The 15,433-nt window shown below is 46.5% G+C and overlaps 1 protein-coding gene across 4 annotated transcripts in view; it reads left to right on the forward strand.

Moving 5' to 3' along the window:
• Window positions 1-2,753: 2,753 nt before the first annotated feature.
• The window catches only part of CLIP4 (CAP-Gly domain containing linker protein family member 4), a 47,975-nt gene continuing 35,295 nt past the window's right edge, over window positions 2,754-15,433 (forward strand). For 2 of the 4 annotated variants that reach the window (XM_028516129.2, XM_036027796.1), the window contains exons 1-5: window positions 4,342-4,512; window positions 9,945-10,092; window positions 12,614-12,753; window positions 13,536-13,629; window positions 14,669-14,830. In XM_028516129.2, coding sequence (XP_028371930.1) covers window positions 9,960-10,092; window positions 12,614-12,753; window positions 13,536-13,629; window positions 14,669-14,830 — 529 coding nt within the window. In that variant the 5' untranslated portion in view covers window positions 4,342-4,512; window positions 9,945-9,959. Of the gene's footprint in view, window positions 3,005-4,341; window positions 4,513-7,344; window positions 7,372-9,944; window positions 10,093-12,613; window positions 12,754-13,535; window positions 13,630-14,668; window positions 14,831-15,433 lie in introns of those variants that run through there. The other 2 variants (XM_036027795.1, XM_036027794.1) reach the window with 2 other exon arrangements.

A 15,433-nucleotide genomic window follows, 5' to 3' on the forward strand; every position in this document is an offset into this window, starting at 1 on the left:
ACAGGGGTGAGAGTTCGCACTGTGGACATTGGCAAACGCCGTAAATCAGGACTCCCCCATCCCCAGACTGGTTTTAAATAATACCAGTGGCTAGAGGTAGTACCGCATTGCTTGTATTTCTCTTCTCTCATTGCCAGTGAGATGCTCAAACTCACCAGCCATCTGGCTTTCCCTGCTGTGAGTCACCTATTCCTATCCCGTTCTCATGTTTATGTTGAATTTTCTGTTTTTTTTTTGTTGTTGTTGTTGATCTGCAAAAGTTCCTTATATGTTTTGGATATTATTCCCTTGTTGCTTTTGAGCACACCGTATATACATCCTGTGCCCAATTCGTCAGCTGTCTGTGGGTTTTTTCTACAGTATTTCTCCCTGAAGAGAAACCTAAATTGTAGGGGAGATGTAGTCAAATCTTCCAGGCTTTCGTTGTAAGGTGGGTGCTTTTGCAGTCTGGTTTTATGAAGTCACTCCCTACTCCACATTCACAAAGATATTCTCCTAAATTTTCTTTTTAACCTTTCAAATGCAGGCCTTTAATCCACATGGAGTTCATCGTTGTGTGTGGTGGATATGGGAAATCCAACTCTATTGTTTCTTCATAAACTGAGCCAGTGTCCCCAACACCATCTTCTGAATAACTTAGCTTCTTCTCATTGGCTTCTGATTCCACTTTTACAAAGACCGTGGTCCCCTGGGTCTGCTCCCTGAGAGCTGAGTTCCGTGTCACTGTTCTGGGTGTTGGTGACCAGCTCCACGCCCCGGTCTCACTATGTGGTAACCATGTAATGCCCGGCAGGGCAGGTTTCTTCTCTTCTCCAAGCTGATTTAACTGTTTCAAAATTCACTTTTCCTTATGGAGTTATAAGTTTATTGAAGTTCCTTAGACTTTGAGCTCCTGATGGAATTTTGGAGGTTAGAACAGTAAGTTCAGAGACTATAAATGGTCATTTTTCCCATGTGAAGTCCTCCTACTCATAGTATCCCTTCATTTATTCACTCTTTTCGTATGTCCTTAAATAGAATTTAAAAATTATCCTCATAAAGTTCTTGTAAGTAGTTAGTTAATTCCTGGATATAACGTGTTAGAGTGTAATTGCTATTCTGAGTGGTCTCTTACTGCCCCTTACATTTCCTGGTTGCTTACTGCCAATGCAGAAGAAACTACTGATTTTTAGAAACTGATCTTGTGCTGGGCCACCTTGCTGAACTCACTCACTACTTCTAATAGTTGATTCTGTTGGTTTTTTCGAATACTAATGATTACATCATCTACCCACAGAAATATTTTAGGAGCTCTACCTAGTGCTCTGATATTATGCATTTAACTACCTCTGCTGGTTTGGCTCCCCTCTGGCACCCCAGTTCTGCCAGCTGGATGTCTCTTGGGGTGCTAATGCCTTGCACACCCCGATTCTGGGAGCACAGCTCTTTTCTTCCTTTCCTCTGAATGCTATCCTGCTCAGTACCTCGGTCCACGTAGGAGCAGTGACAGACACTGTCTTCTTTTCCTGTTTCCTCCGACCCTCTTCTCATGGTTGGGGGTCCTGTTAGTGCCAACAGACCTTCTTGATGCTGACTTGCCAAATTGACAGCCTGAATTTCTGAATGATCCCTTGCTGCTCAATGCAGCATTTCTGTGTCCTGAGTGCCCAGAAAGACACCCTGTGTGGGTAATTTAAACTAGTGGGGCAAAGAGGCCTTCATAGCCTACAGACTTATGTTGGAATCTTATTTCTGTCCCAGGGTACATGGAGCAAATTACACAGCCTCCTGGAGTCTGTTTGTTTGTGAATTGAAGGTGTGTAAGATTCTGTAGGTAAAGGGCCATATAATGGCTAGTGAGTATACCCCTTCTCCACACCGATGCTGAGCACCAATGCTGATCACCTCCTGGAACTGTGGTTTATTGCTGCATTGCCCAGGAACCTTGTACCTTCAGATATGACTCAATCTCAGCAGCTGCAGGCCCAGGAACCTTGTTCCTTCAGATATGATTCAATCTCAGCAGCTGCAGCTGGATCATATCCCTGTATGCCTTCTCATCTTGGTGGAAGGTTCAAGGTCAAGCTCTAGGCCCATATCATTGCCCAGACTAACTTTTGTTAACTTGGCAACACTTGGCTCTAAGAATTATAAGACCCATGGAATGCTCCAGGAGGCAAGACTCTGATGGGCACCTGAATTCTTGATGATGGTCTAGGAATTAACTTCGTTTTGTTTTTTTTTTTGAGAAAAGGTGATGAGGTGAATGGGAAATTCTCTCTAGTGGTTTGGTATCCTGGGAATTGGCCTGTGTGTGGTGTTCAGGTGTAGGAGAAAAAGACAGTGGCCTGGCTGGTTCTCACAGAGACTTTCATCATCACCAAGAACAACTCAGCTAGCCACACCCTGTCATTTACTAAAAGTGGTATCTCAGGGGAATTATTTAAAGCAGCTGTAAAAGTGAACTGTATACCTGTAGAAAGTTCACCAACAGCGCCTTCTGTTACTCACAGCTCTTTATAAGTTTCTGTGGCTCCCTGACAATAGGGACCATTTACGGCTGCTTAAAGCTAACCAAGGGTAGACTGTCTGCCGTCTTTTTATCAGTTAAGAGGTGGGCGGGGTCAGACAGGACCGGGCTGTGGTGAAGAGAGCTGGGAGAGGGAGGTGGAGCCCCGCCAGCCCCAGAAGGAAGCATCTGCGTCACAGGGTCCTCCTTGAAAGAGCAGGAAGATGCTAAACCTGCAGGGGCAGAGAAACCGGCAGCTGGCCAGGGGCTGTGGGATGGCCATGGTGTTTACACATTGCGCAAGTGCTGTAGTTTTAGTTGACAGTATGCCCCACCCCACACAACAATGTGACGTGACTGCTGCAAACAGCTATTTCGATACTTTGAGCCACGCCGATAGACACATAGGGCGTAGAAAGTGGTGGCAGTTTCCTCTCTGCACTCAACGGGACACCCAGCTCCTTCCTGAGCTCTAGACAAGCTGAGATGCTTCGCCCCGCGCCCCTCAACATGCCGGTGAGTGAGTGGGGTCTGAACCCTGTCACACAAAGAGCAGCCTAAGGGGCAGAGAATGCCTTTGCCGAGTACCCTGAATTGCAGTCAGACCTGATTTGGAAGTTCCCTGGGGGTAGAAGCAGAACCCAGTGAGGAGGAGACGCAGGGAGCTGGAGTTTAGCTCCAGGTAGGAGGACCTTTTCGACAAGGCTGAGCAAAGATGAAATGGCTGCTTCGAAAGGAAGTGCGTTCCTGGCGACTGGAGGGGTTCAGCTGTGGTCATCTGGGGGGAGCATGTTGTAAGGGAGGCGCAAGCGACTGGGGTGGGGCGGTTAGCCTTTGCCAGTCCCTGGAACCAGTGATTCTAATAAGAAAAGACGCTCTGGTGTGCCCCGAACATTTTCTCTGCTCTGGCAGAGCCGTGGTTGGACATTTGTTCAGCATCTGCTCTGCCCGGCTCTGTGCGAGGTGAACGCGGGGGTCGCGTGTAGGACTTTGGACGTCAGAGGGAGCTGTCACGGTGTGACGCTGCCGACTCAGTGTTAAAAACCCCAGTCGTGGGGAAGCAATGGACACCTTCATTGTGGGGACTCATTGCCGAGGGACGCCTTTCCTTCCACTGGTGATGGAGAACCGGGATGTCAGCATCCAGCTCCGTGAGTTGTCCCAGTTTCAGCCCTTTCTGGTTCTTGGGGGTTGGCTAAGGGGACCAGGAGAGAGGCGGATGGGAGGGGCGCAAAGCAGTAGGGGAAATAAACCTCTGGAATGACTACTTACTTCTGCGTCTACGCTGAGGCACTTGGGTGTAATTGTTCAACTTTGGGTGCACATCAACGAGGCTTTTTACAGCGTGACCTGCAGACAGGTAATTGATGGATCTGCTCTGGGCTGCGCCCGCGGCTGGACACTGGGGAGCCCCGAATGGATAAGACAGGGTCCCCTGCCTTGTCGAAGGTGGCAGGAGTGCTCCTAGCCCCGGATGCAGGTCGGGTTCCTTGCGCTGAGGGCTTAAATGAAAGAGCGTCTGCACAGCCGGCCGCGGGCTGCTTCCCGCCTTCACTGCCCTCCCTGGGCCAGGCGGGGTTCCTCTGAGAGCCCACCCCGGGATGCGGGGGCAATGTCACAGCAGCGCCACCTCCACGTAAGGTGAACCCATGAAACTCTCCCCCGCCCCAGGGTCCTAACCTCAAAGCCTAGCCTTCTGTTGAGGGGATGGGGGCCCGGGCAGGAGGTGAGCTAGTGCAGGCGCGCCCCCTCCTGCATCACCCCCTCCCTCTGGCGCGCGCGCGCCGGGGACGAGGCCTGCGCGCGGCTTGGGTGCCTGCACTGCGCGCGCGCAGATCCCGCGTGGGACCCGGCTCCGGCGCGTGGAGGCGGCGGGCGGGAGGGGCCGGCGGAGGTCGTGAGCGGCGCCGCGGGAGGCTCCGCGGTGGCCACCGGCGACAGGCTCCCAGCGCGGGAGCGCGCCTCTCGGCCTTTCCTCCGCTTCCCCGCGTTCCCAGCCTGCCGCCCTGAGAAGACCCTAGCAGGTGGGGCGGGAGCGCGCGGGGCTCCAGGCCGGGTGGGCGGGGGCGCGGGTGCCCGTGGGCCCGTTGGCGGTTCGGGGCGGGAGGCGCCGGGGGCTCGGGGAAGCTGGCGGCCGCCTCCGTTGGGTGCCAGTGTCGCCGGCTCCCTGAGGCCTCTCGGGGTGGCGCGGCCCACCGGAGGGGGATGTGGATTCCGGTTTCCGTTCCTCGCTGAGGGTTTAACTTTAGCAGGAGAGGCCCCCACGGTGTGTGGGACTGGCCGGAACCAGCGGCGGCGGCGGGAGCTCTTCAGCTCCAACCTTGACCGCCCTGGCGCCCTAGGAGTGGCCCCTCCCTGCCCCGCGCACGCTGGTGTGCTGCGTGCTGTGCTCAGACCGCCGGCTTTTTCTCGGAACGGGCCTCTTCAGATCTCCCCCTGCTTATTAAATTAAGAAACCTTTTGCCAGTGGAATTTCAAAATTAAACCAAATGATTTTGCTTCCAGTCTTTTGCCAACCAGAGATTCCTTAATTCTAAGTCGTGGGAATTGGGAAGTTTGGAGAAACCCTTTCTCTGAGACCTGTCCTAAACAGGGATGGAGGTTAGACCTTACCCTTGTGGATTAGATTGATGGGTTCGTAAGTCAGCTTTCTTTTACGTTAGACGTCACGTTGTTCATTCATTCAGAGACTGCACAGGCAATTTGGGTTTAAACTCTGTCTGAGACAGTGTTTTGATATGTATCAGAGAATGATATTCTCATGGGACATTAACTTGCTAGATGCTCCCAGCTAGGTTGTGGTTCATATTGTAGCAATGTCATAGTAGAAGTCGTGCCTTTGAAATGTTTCAACCCTCTTCGCAGACACACCCCCCAAATCCTTTAATTGTAAATGCTTCGCTTTCATGCTGACATTTGCCTTTTAAGAATCTTCTGCACAATTTAAAGTCGTTTAAATGGCAGATCACATGGTGCAGGACGCGCAGTGACTGTGGAGGCAAAGGAGAGAAAGGAAAATGGCAGAAGTTTAGCCTTCTGCATTTTTATGCTGCAAAACCTTCCTGGTTGTGTCTTATTTTGCTAACGTAAATACGCATTTTTTAATGCTTTCATTCACTATGGACCACCTGGGCTGTGAGATTCGATCTCGAAAAGTAATGGATATGATTTGTCTATGTTTTGTAGATGGTTTGGCACAAATAATATGTGTGGGAATTCTTTCAGACATTCCGTGTCACCAGGCACAGTCCCCACCAGCAAGGCCTTTTTAAAAAGTGACATTTTACAGTGTCTTCTATAGCTTATCATAACTCCAGTTTTTGGAAACATGCTAGTGATCTTCATGTTACAGAGTCAACTTAACTCTCCCTGTTTAAACCTACAGATGTCTGGTTACTTTTAGGCTTACTGTTCCTTTAGTCACTATGTATAATTGACCATGCTGTTGTGGGCTTGCTTCGTCTGTTGCCTTTACTTGCTTCTTGTTGTTTTAGGCACCTGCATGTTGTTTTCTCCCCTGGGCTTCAAGCAGCACCGTTCTCTTCTGGCAGTATTTGGTAGAACTTTCCATGTGTGGCTCTGAGCTCTTGTGCGGGGCTAGAGAGATGGAGGAACTGAATTTGCAATTTGACTGACAGAACCACATGTAGCTGGCAGCTACCTGTTGGGCCCTGCAGCTTTAATTATTGGTCCCTCGGGAGGTCTCCCCTGGCTCTCTTGAGTCCAGCACTTAGTACAAGTGATTCCAGCGTTCCCACTGGAATCCTAAACTAGGCTGTGATCTGTTGATACATGAGGGTGAGGGCTTACCTATTTTCTTTACCTTTGCTAACCCCAGCATAGGATTTAGTTAGAAACACTTGATTAGTGTTTGTCGAATGACTAAATAGACTTCTGGAGGGCAGGTGTCTTTTGCATTCTCTCTGAGGCCTAGACCAAAGTAAGTATCAAACACTGCAAATCTCTGCTTAGTGCCTGAATAGATTTAGTGTAAATGGATTATTGGAGATCTATTTTAAATGCTTATTTTGGGTGGGTTACTTTTTTTGAATCTTTCTTTTTTTTTAATCTTCACTCAAGGATGTTTTTCATTGCTTTTAGGGAGTGAGGAGGAGAGGGAGAATAAATATGAATATGAAAGAATCATTGATGTGAGAGAGAAATACCAATCAGTTGCATTCTCAGATGTGCCCCGACCGGGGTTTGAACCCTCAACCCAGGCATGCGCCCTGACTGGGAACTGAACCCACAGCCTCTCATTCTGTGGGACGATGCTCCAACCAACTGAGCCACTCTGGCCAGGGCTGGACTCCCTTGCAGACTCATGAGAAAATGCTGTATGAAGTTGCATGAAAGGGTCCCATGACTCCAGCTTGTGTGGACACAACTTGGGTTTCCTGTTAGTTGGGCAGCTCAAGGATGCTGCTCTTAAACCATATTACAAAAAAAGTCCCCAAACCTGAGGGCACCTCCTGGCCTCAGCAAGGCTCCTTAGTGAGGCCCTAACAGCCTTCAACTGCCTGGAAGAAGTGAGTGGGCTTCTCCGCTCACCACCACTCTGTGTTAGGGCATGGAGCTTGGACCAGGAGTCCTTGGGAAATCATGAGCTATTACAGCCATGTTACCAGATGCTTTTGCTCAGAGCTGATTTGGGGTGATGGAGTAGGATGGGATTCCTATATAAAACAGAGCTTTGGGGATTTGAGTGTACTCTTTACATGTTATATATAGAGTTAATTAGGGCCAACTTTTTTTTAAAAATCATAGTCTTACTTTGTATAATCTGTTATCACCCATTAACCATAGTAGGATTTCAAACGAAAGGTGTGCATTCAGTTTGTTTCTTTTTGTTTTAGGCATCTGAGCTTGACCAGTATTCCCAGGTATCATGGGTCTTTGCATCTAGAAATTGCTTTTAGAAAAGGATTCTAAGACGACACAAAAGTTTGTAGAGGTGTATCATTTTCTTTGGTGGGACAAAAGGTAGAATGTTGAGTTTTTAAGGAAGGAAAGGAAGTGAGACTGAGGAAAAAGGCAATGAAGACAAAATACAAAGAATCTTCACCACGTTGGTCAGGTAGTGTTGGAGCTTGCCTGGGCTTGAAGCAGCTGCTGCGTAAGATGATGGAGTCGATCCCATTGTGTTGGATGAATCATCTTTCCACCTCGGCTCTAGGACTTGCATATTTATTAGGTGTGTGTAAGCTGCTAATCTAGCTCTGTGGCGAGTGGTAGTCGTGTCAGATACAGTTCTTTAAGAATTTCAGCAGTCTACAATGAAGTGAAAGGTGCTTTGGGGATCACTTTTAAAAAACATTTGTGAATGGAAAACCCACTCTTGGAAAGGAAGGTTGTCAAAGGTGGCCCCTCTTAACTGACTCAGAGAGCTACCCACTTACTCGCTTTGCCGAAGAATTATGAGTATAACAAAGAACATGACTGAGTCTCAAAGTGGGATTGTAATCGGGTTAATCTTCCTAGATCACAGCTCGGTCGTCCGATACTCCCCTCTTAAACCATCAGTGGTTTTCCGTGCTCGTGGAATTAGACGGCTCGGTCTTTGATCAGGCGTTGGAAGTGCTCGCGAGTACAACCCTAAAAAACCATCACAGCCTTATTATCTCCTACTGTTTTCCTGGGTGCGGTGTGCCTTCTAGCCCACTGCTCCTTTAACGTGTTCCCCTTTTAAATCTCTGCGCCAGTTTCTGCCCGCTCCTCTTTCAAGGCCCATCCTGGGTGACGTCTTCTTCCCCGCACCTCTTCCGGTGCTCGGGAGCTGCCGCAGGACGGGTTCCTTGTCTGTCTGTTCCAGAGCAAACCCCGTTCTGTTTCATCGTCTGCAGCAATCGGTGCTACTGTAGTCACCCGAGTCGACTGTAAGCATCCGTTACTCATTTCTGCATTTCCTGAAGCCTCTGGAGTAGTGTAGTGCCTTGTGCACACAGAGGTTACACATTTGTTATTTCTCTGCCTTGACCTCAGACGTAGCTTCACACTCTGTGTAGGATATTTTGTTCCAACTTAACTGCCACACAACTAGAGGCCGCCAAGTAGCAGTCCCGAGTTACTCCCGCGCTGAGGAGCTGCAGCGTTGAAGGGGAGCTGTCTCCGTGGTGCGCACTTTCTGGAACTGACAGTGTTTGGGGGAGATCACCCTGCTGTAGGGTGCCAGCTCCTTGTTGTTTTCCTATTTACGCGGCAAGGTTAGTGTCACAGTGATTCGAAGTACTGTGTGGCAGGTAATTTTAGCATCCATGAAAACATGAATACCTTTAACGTGGTAACACTGAATTAGGTTATTTAATGTATACTAATATCCATGTCCATATAAACATTCACGAGAAAAAAGAAAGCATTTTACTCTTTACCAGTTCCTACTAGGATTTGGAAAGCCTGTGGGTCGAGTCTGAAAGGACCCGTTGTCTCGGGGAGGTGACTATTTCCCGAGAGAAGGGTGGCGCTGGCGGAGGGGATTGACTCGGATGTGGGCTTGGTTAACCGAGTACAACAGAGCGCATGCTGAGTGACACCCAGCGTGGCAAAATCTGCTGGAGTAAGCTCTCAGCGGCTTTTACTCGTTCTATTTTTTTCCTACTGAAATAAACTAAAATCACTTTCATTTGGTTTTGTAATATGGTTCTCTGCTTATATTTAAAGACAGAGAGCCAGTCATAATGTTTCATACTTTAAAGATGTGATGTAAAAGAAGTGGAAAGGATTTTGTCTTCACAGTTCAGCTTTATTAGCGTTTTCTCTGCTCTCTCCCTCGTTTCTGTGGTATGGGCTTGGTGACACGCCCGTCCGGGTCAGAGCAGATGTGTTCAAAGTGCTCCTGTTGTCTGGGAAGAAGAGGTGCCATCAGGGATGTGACTGAAAAGGCGTGGCCTTCCACCTGCTGCTGGGATGGAACAAACAGACCCTGCATGTTGTTAGGAAGTGGAACCATGTCAAGCTCTTAGATTCATATCAGTGATGGGGTTAATTTTCGCTGAAGTTTTCTGGGACGTCAGGAATTAACGAGCATGCCCTAAACTAGGTTATTTTCACGTGCCGAGCGCATGGCATGAGCTGCCGGACGGCAGATGGAATAACCTGTGCCAGCTTCCAGGAGAAGCTGAAGACCCATTGACAAGGGCTAATGTGCCCGATTCATTACTGCGGGTAAAGAGAACGGCACCGACTTAGGTTAGCTCAGCATTTAAAAATGTTCTCACCTCCTACTGGGAAATAATACTACTCCCGAGCTTTGTCTAGAAAGATTATGTGTGCTGCCGACTCTGTAAACAGCAAGGAAGCTTTTGGTCCCTTCCTCTTGCAAAGAGATTCTTGGAGGTTGACGTTAAAGATGTCGATTAGTTAGATGTGAAAAGAAGGTAGTCTCTTTGGGGACTGAGGGCAGTCATTCTTGGTTGCACATGGATATCATAGCTTTGCTCTCTCCCCCTTCTCGCTCAAGGTGGCTCTCTAGAAGATGACCATAGAGGACCTTCCGGATTTCCCACTGGAAGAGACTTCTGTGATCGGACGGTACCCGTTCCTGTTTCCGGGCTCTGACGCGTCGGTGGTCTTCTCCGTCTCCGCAGCACCAATGCCTTTGGACTGCGGTACGTGGGGCGGCCGTCCGTGTCTGCTGTGGGCCGTGACTTGGCCTCTGCCTTGCGTCCTCCTCACGCTCGCACCTTTTCCTGGAGCGGTGTGAATGCTGTGGTTTCCACAACATTGCCAGTTTCGTTTTTCAGAAATACAGTGGCTTTTTTTCTGCCTCTTAACCTTCATGTTTTATTTCTGCTATCAGCATTTTTGTTATGCAAAAATGCTCATTTTAAGCACCGTGATGGATTTAGGGGATCTTATTTTCAGGAGGCAGTGGTGCTGACACATCTTGCATTCTTCCGCTGTTGATGGATTTATTGTGGGTAAATATACTGACTTATGTAAAAAACCATACACTAAAGAAAATGACCTAAAAGCGCTGTCAACCAGCCGTCTCCAGGGGCCCTGCTGTTTCCAAAAGGCCAGTGCTCTCATCAACACAGTAAATAATCACTCCCGACACGATCTGGACGTGGATGACCGTGTAATGACAACTTCCGGCACATAAGCTCCCCCCTCCCCCCCGCCCCCCAATCTGGACCCCGTCTCGGCCGTCTCCCACTGCGATAGTCAGTGTGAACACACGAAAAGTAGTAAAACTTAAAGAAAAAGCAGGGAGGGCGGGCCCTTTACCTGGAATGTGGAATGAGATTGGTTCGTACGTAAATCAGTTCACTTTAAATCTCCTCTGTAAAACATAAGTTTAGACGTGTTTGGGTTTTCATCTATTTAAACTTACTTCCCCAAGACTGTATTTTATCAGAGAGTTGAGTTGACAGGTCAGCCTGGCTTTAATCCTGACTCCACCACTTACCGGTCGTGTGATCTTGGGCCTGTCGCTTATCTTCTCGCTCCCCTTGTTTCCTTTTTGATCAAGTGAGACGAATGATAACACCTGCCTCATCGGGCTGCTACGGGATGAAATGAGGTCATGTACACGAAGCGTACAGGGCGCGGCAGAAGTAGGTTTACAGCTGTAGAATGGAAAATTCGTAATTTCCAAATAATTAATAAAGAAGAAACTGTGAAAATTATAGGAAATAAACTGTGTTTCCCCGACTCACAGTCGTAAACCCGCTTTGGCCCCACCCTGTACATAACAGTCCCTGGCACCCATTAAACACTTAATAGGTATAACTTATTATCGTTATTATGTAAATGACTCTGTGACTTGCCATCACTTCAGTGTGTAATTACCGAAGCATTGTCACATGCTTCAGTCTTTATTGGGCTACCTCCACCCGCCATTATTCTTCTTGGTTCACATCTTCATGCTTATTTCTCCCACATGTATTTTCTGGATCTTTGCTGCCCACTGTGTAGCAAAGATCCGTGTAGCGTTGGCATCCCCCGGAACTTGCTAGAAATGTGCTCCGAGGCCCCACCTGAGACACTGGGGTGGAGCCTGCGTTGTAACAGGGTCCCTGGGTGATCCCCGTTGACATTTGGGTTTGGAAAGGGCTGGCGCAGACGGGTAACAGAATAGTTTCCTCTGCCTCTTCCTACGGTCGTGGCGCGGCTTCAATTAGAGTCGAGGTGTTGTAAATGATGTTCTTGGGAAGACCGCTGTCTTCCAGTGCAGGAACATCGTGTGTCTCTTTCCACTTCAGTTCCCCGTACCCCTTACCCCTTCAGGTTTGTTTAAACGAGCCTCACACGTTTGTTGGCGGATTTGTTACTTTTCCTGGTCCTGTGTGTTGGTTTTTCTCATCGTATTTCATTTTTTTAAAAAATAGGAAATCATTTACAAATGCAAAAAACCCGTGATGGCAAAAATATATATCACACACATTCACCATCAGAATGAACAAATATGAGCATTTTGTCATATTTCCTTTAGCTCTTGTTTTTTTTAAATTAAATGAAATAAAACTTTAAAGTTGAACTTCCCTCCATTTTCCTTTCTGATCCTATTCCCCTTGCTCCCCGGGGGTAACTGCTATCTTATATTTAGTGTGAATATTCCAAACCATCATATTATAGTTTTACTACTTATATGAGTGTCTACAAACAATATGCAGAATTTTTTTGTGTTTATAGTTTTAGGTAAAAAAAATAGATACTGTATATTATTCTTCAACTTAATTTATTGATCAATGTTTTTTGAGACCTATCTTTGTAAGTTTGACTTAGATACCAAATTCATTTACTTAGTTGTATACTTACTTTTCATGACATATTTATGTTTTTAGAGGCAAGAATATTGATAAAACTTGACAAATTTTCTTTGACTTAGAAGTAATTTTTGGAAAATTTAGGGTTTGAGATCAGGATTTGTACACTTCTGTTCTTGGTTTATCTTTAAGAAAATTGCAGGGTGATAAATCAAAATTTCATTCTCACAACAGTTCAGGAAAACCTCATACTTTTTGGTGATTTTGACTTTGCTTTTAAGAATTGCTTAAGGTAAACCTACTTTTTCTCACACCTAAAAATATTTGTATAATTTAAGCCCTGGTCTTCTTGTGTATTATTTTCAATATATTTATTTGCAACTTTGATTAAATTTTATTTGCACCTTTTTTATTTCAGAGTTTTCTTTCTTTGATCCCAATGACACATCATGTCAGGAAATTCTCTTTGATCCCAAAACTTCTGTGTCAGAATTATTTGCCATTTTAAGACAGTGGGTTCCTCAGGTCCAGCAAAATATCGACATTATTGGAAATGAGGTAAGGAATTACTGTGCCTTAAGTTTTGCATGGTTAGGATGCTTCATCATGTAGATTCTCCCCGCTGTCTAAGTGGAAGAACGGTGGTGAGGGGGAGGCCCTTTGGAGTCTGACGTTTGTCCTTTGCATCTCCAGGGTTTTCACGGAGCGGTCAGTCAGCCAGTGCTCCAGGTTCTCCACCGTCCCCTCGTGCTCTGCTCTCTCTTACACTTGAAATTCTGACATTGTAGACTTTCCGTGAAGGCGGGCATTTTTCAGTTTTTCTTTCTCGTACAAATTAATTTTGTAAACTTCAAAAAATTCTTTCGTGAGAGCATTTGATTATCATCATATTTTATCTATACTTTTGGGTAGTTTGTTAAAGATCTAGGCTTAAATGTAATTTAAAAAAACACTTGGTTTTTTGAAAGTGAGATGGGAGAGTAACTGGGTCCCTTGACCAGCCTGTTGTCATATTGTAAGATGAGAGAGCTTTTTTTTTTTTTTCAAATTTACAATCATTAGAAAGAAAATTTTGCTTACCCTGTGAGGGGTTAAGGAACACATTTGGAGTGCTAGATAACCTTGTAATACTCTTTAAAAATTCCCTTAGTCTGTCCACAAGGTCACTTTTCGTTTCTCTTGGGTGCGGATTTACAATGGACCCGCAGGAGAAGCCAGGCCTGCCTGTACGCTGGGTTGAGGACTAGTTCGGGTGAGACGGACTGGCCCACCCAGCTGCGGCGTGACGTCCGCTGGCTCCCGCGCTCTGGTCCTCACGGCCTCTCCCTCGGTTCCCTCAGATTCTGAAGAGGGGCTGCAATGTGAACGACAGAGATGGGCTGACCGACATGACTCTCCTACATTACACGTGCAAGTCTGGAGCGCATGGCGTTGGTGAGTATGCGGGGACCCCGCGCACTGCCCAGCACAGCTGTGCTGGGGCCTGTGTGAGTGCCTGGTGCCGATCACGGTCCCCGCGAGGGCACCCTGCTCTGATGGCCCTATTCCCTGAACAGGTGAGGACTCGGGGCTGTCCTTCCACAGACCTTGTTCCCTTTGCTTCCCGTTCTCAGGGGAGGCCTGTGGAGCCGCCCGGCTCCTCCCACCCTTTCTGGCCCCAGGCTCGGCTCCCAGGCAGCCCAGCCCCCATAGACCCCAGGCTGCAGGCCTGTCCGAGGTCTGTTCCTCCAAACCCGACGTGTGCTCACATTTTCCAAACTTGCTGTTCTCCTCTGCTTTCCTGTTGTATAAACCTCCCTCTGTTATTTAACTCTTAGGACGGTCTCTCTGTTTCAGCTGTCCTATGTTGTGCTTTTTAAACTGTCGATGGTGAAGGATGTTTTTTTTTTTTTTTTTGCAATCTCCCATGGACTGATACTTTTGTAAAATAACATAAAAATAAAATTATACTAGAAAAATGAAATAAAGACATCTAAAACACAAGCCTAAATATTTTTCAAGAGGCATAAAATGACATTTCAATTAGTATTTTCATAAGAGATGATTACATAGGGAGAAAGAAAAGAGTTACAGAAAGTTCAGACAAATTATGTTTGGAGCTGGCAGTGGTCCACGAAGCACTGGCTGGGAGCACTGTTTTCCGCAGCTTTGCGGTATTCCGCCCCATGGGTGTCTCCTAGTTTGTTTAACTGCTTTCTTGTTATTGTGCTTCTAGGTCATTTCAGAATTTTTATTCATAATGACACGTGCCATGGTTAACATGTTTATAGCTAAATGTATGCTCGGGGGTGCTAATACGCCCCCGAGTATGTTTGTTTTGTTAGAATAAATTCCTCGTAAGTGAAATTTCTGAGGTACAAGTGTGTATATTCAGTATATGCTGTTTGCTTTGGCTTTTTAAATGAGGTAGTGGATAGCCGTCCATGGGAACTTAATATGTACCGAAGAAAATAATTTAGAAAACCTTCCTTAGGTGATGTTGACACAGCTGTAAAATTTGCAACTCAACTTATTGATCTGGGAGCAGACGTTAGTTTGCGGAGCCGCTGGACAAATATGAATGCTTTGCATTACGCTGCTTATTTTGATGTCCCCGAGCTGGTAAGAGTGATTTTGAAGACATCCAAACCAAAAGGCAAGTACTGTAAGATCGCCATTAGATGTTGCTAATTGAACATTTTATTAGTGGCACAAAAATGATAATCCAAAGAGGTCTGTCCTTCTAGTCCATCTTGTTCCATATGGCCTCCCGTCATTTAAAAAAAGACTTTAAACTTTCTATATTGAAGATTAATTACTATCGTTTCACAAAAGGCTTAGTACAAAGAAATGCAAAATAGAAAGTGTCTTCTGGGTTTTATATCTCTGCAAATTTCTCAGTATAATGTGGATTTTATAAAGTGTAATTGAATCTTTGAACTATATAATTCTTTGTCTTATTTGAGTAGCCAGAAATAGAGCAAGAAAGCCTTCAGAGGCAAGCATTGAAATCATAAGGAGTATTTATTTTAGGTAGCATTTAGTTCTAAATTCTGTGATTCTATGAAAGGACGACATTTCTTTCTTTCTGCCTTCCTGTGCTGATGTCGCTATCTTAAGCTCGAACCTCAGAACGTCTGAATCGCAGTCCTGGTATTCTGACTTTTTCTCGGGCCCTCTCAGTGGGTCAGTGTTCTTTTATGAAGACAGGGGGGCAAGTGCAGTGGTTTTAACTGCAGGGACACTGTCCTGTGCTTTC

Source organism: Phyllostomus discolor, chromosome 6 (assembly GCF_004126475.2).
Source record: "Phyllostomus discolor isolate MPI-MPIP mPhyDis1 chromosome 6, mPhyDis1.pri.v3, whole genome shotgun sequence".
NCBI classification, from domain to species: Eukaryota; Metazoa; Chordata; class Mammalia; order Chiroptera; family Phyllostomidae; genus Phyllostomus; species Phyllostomus discolor.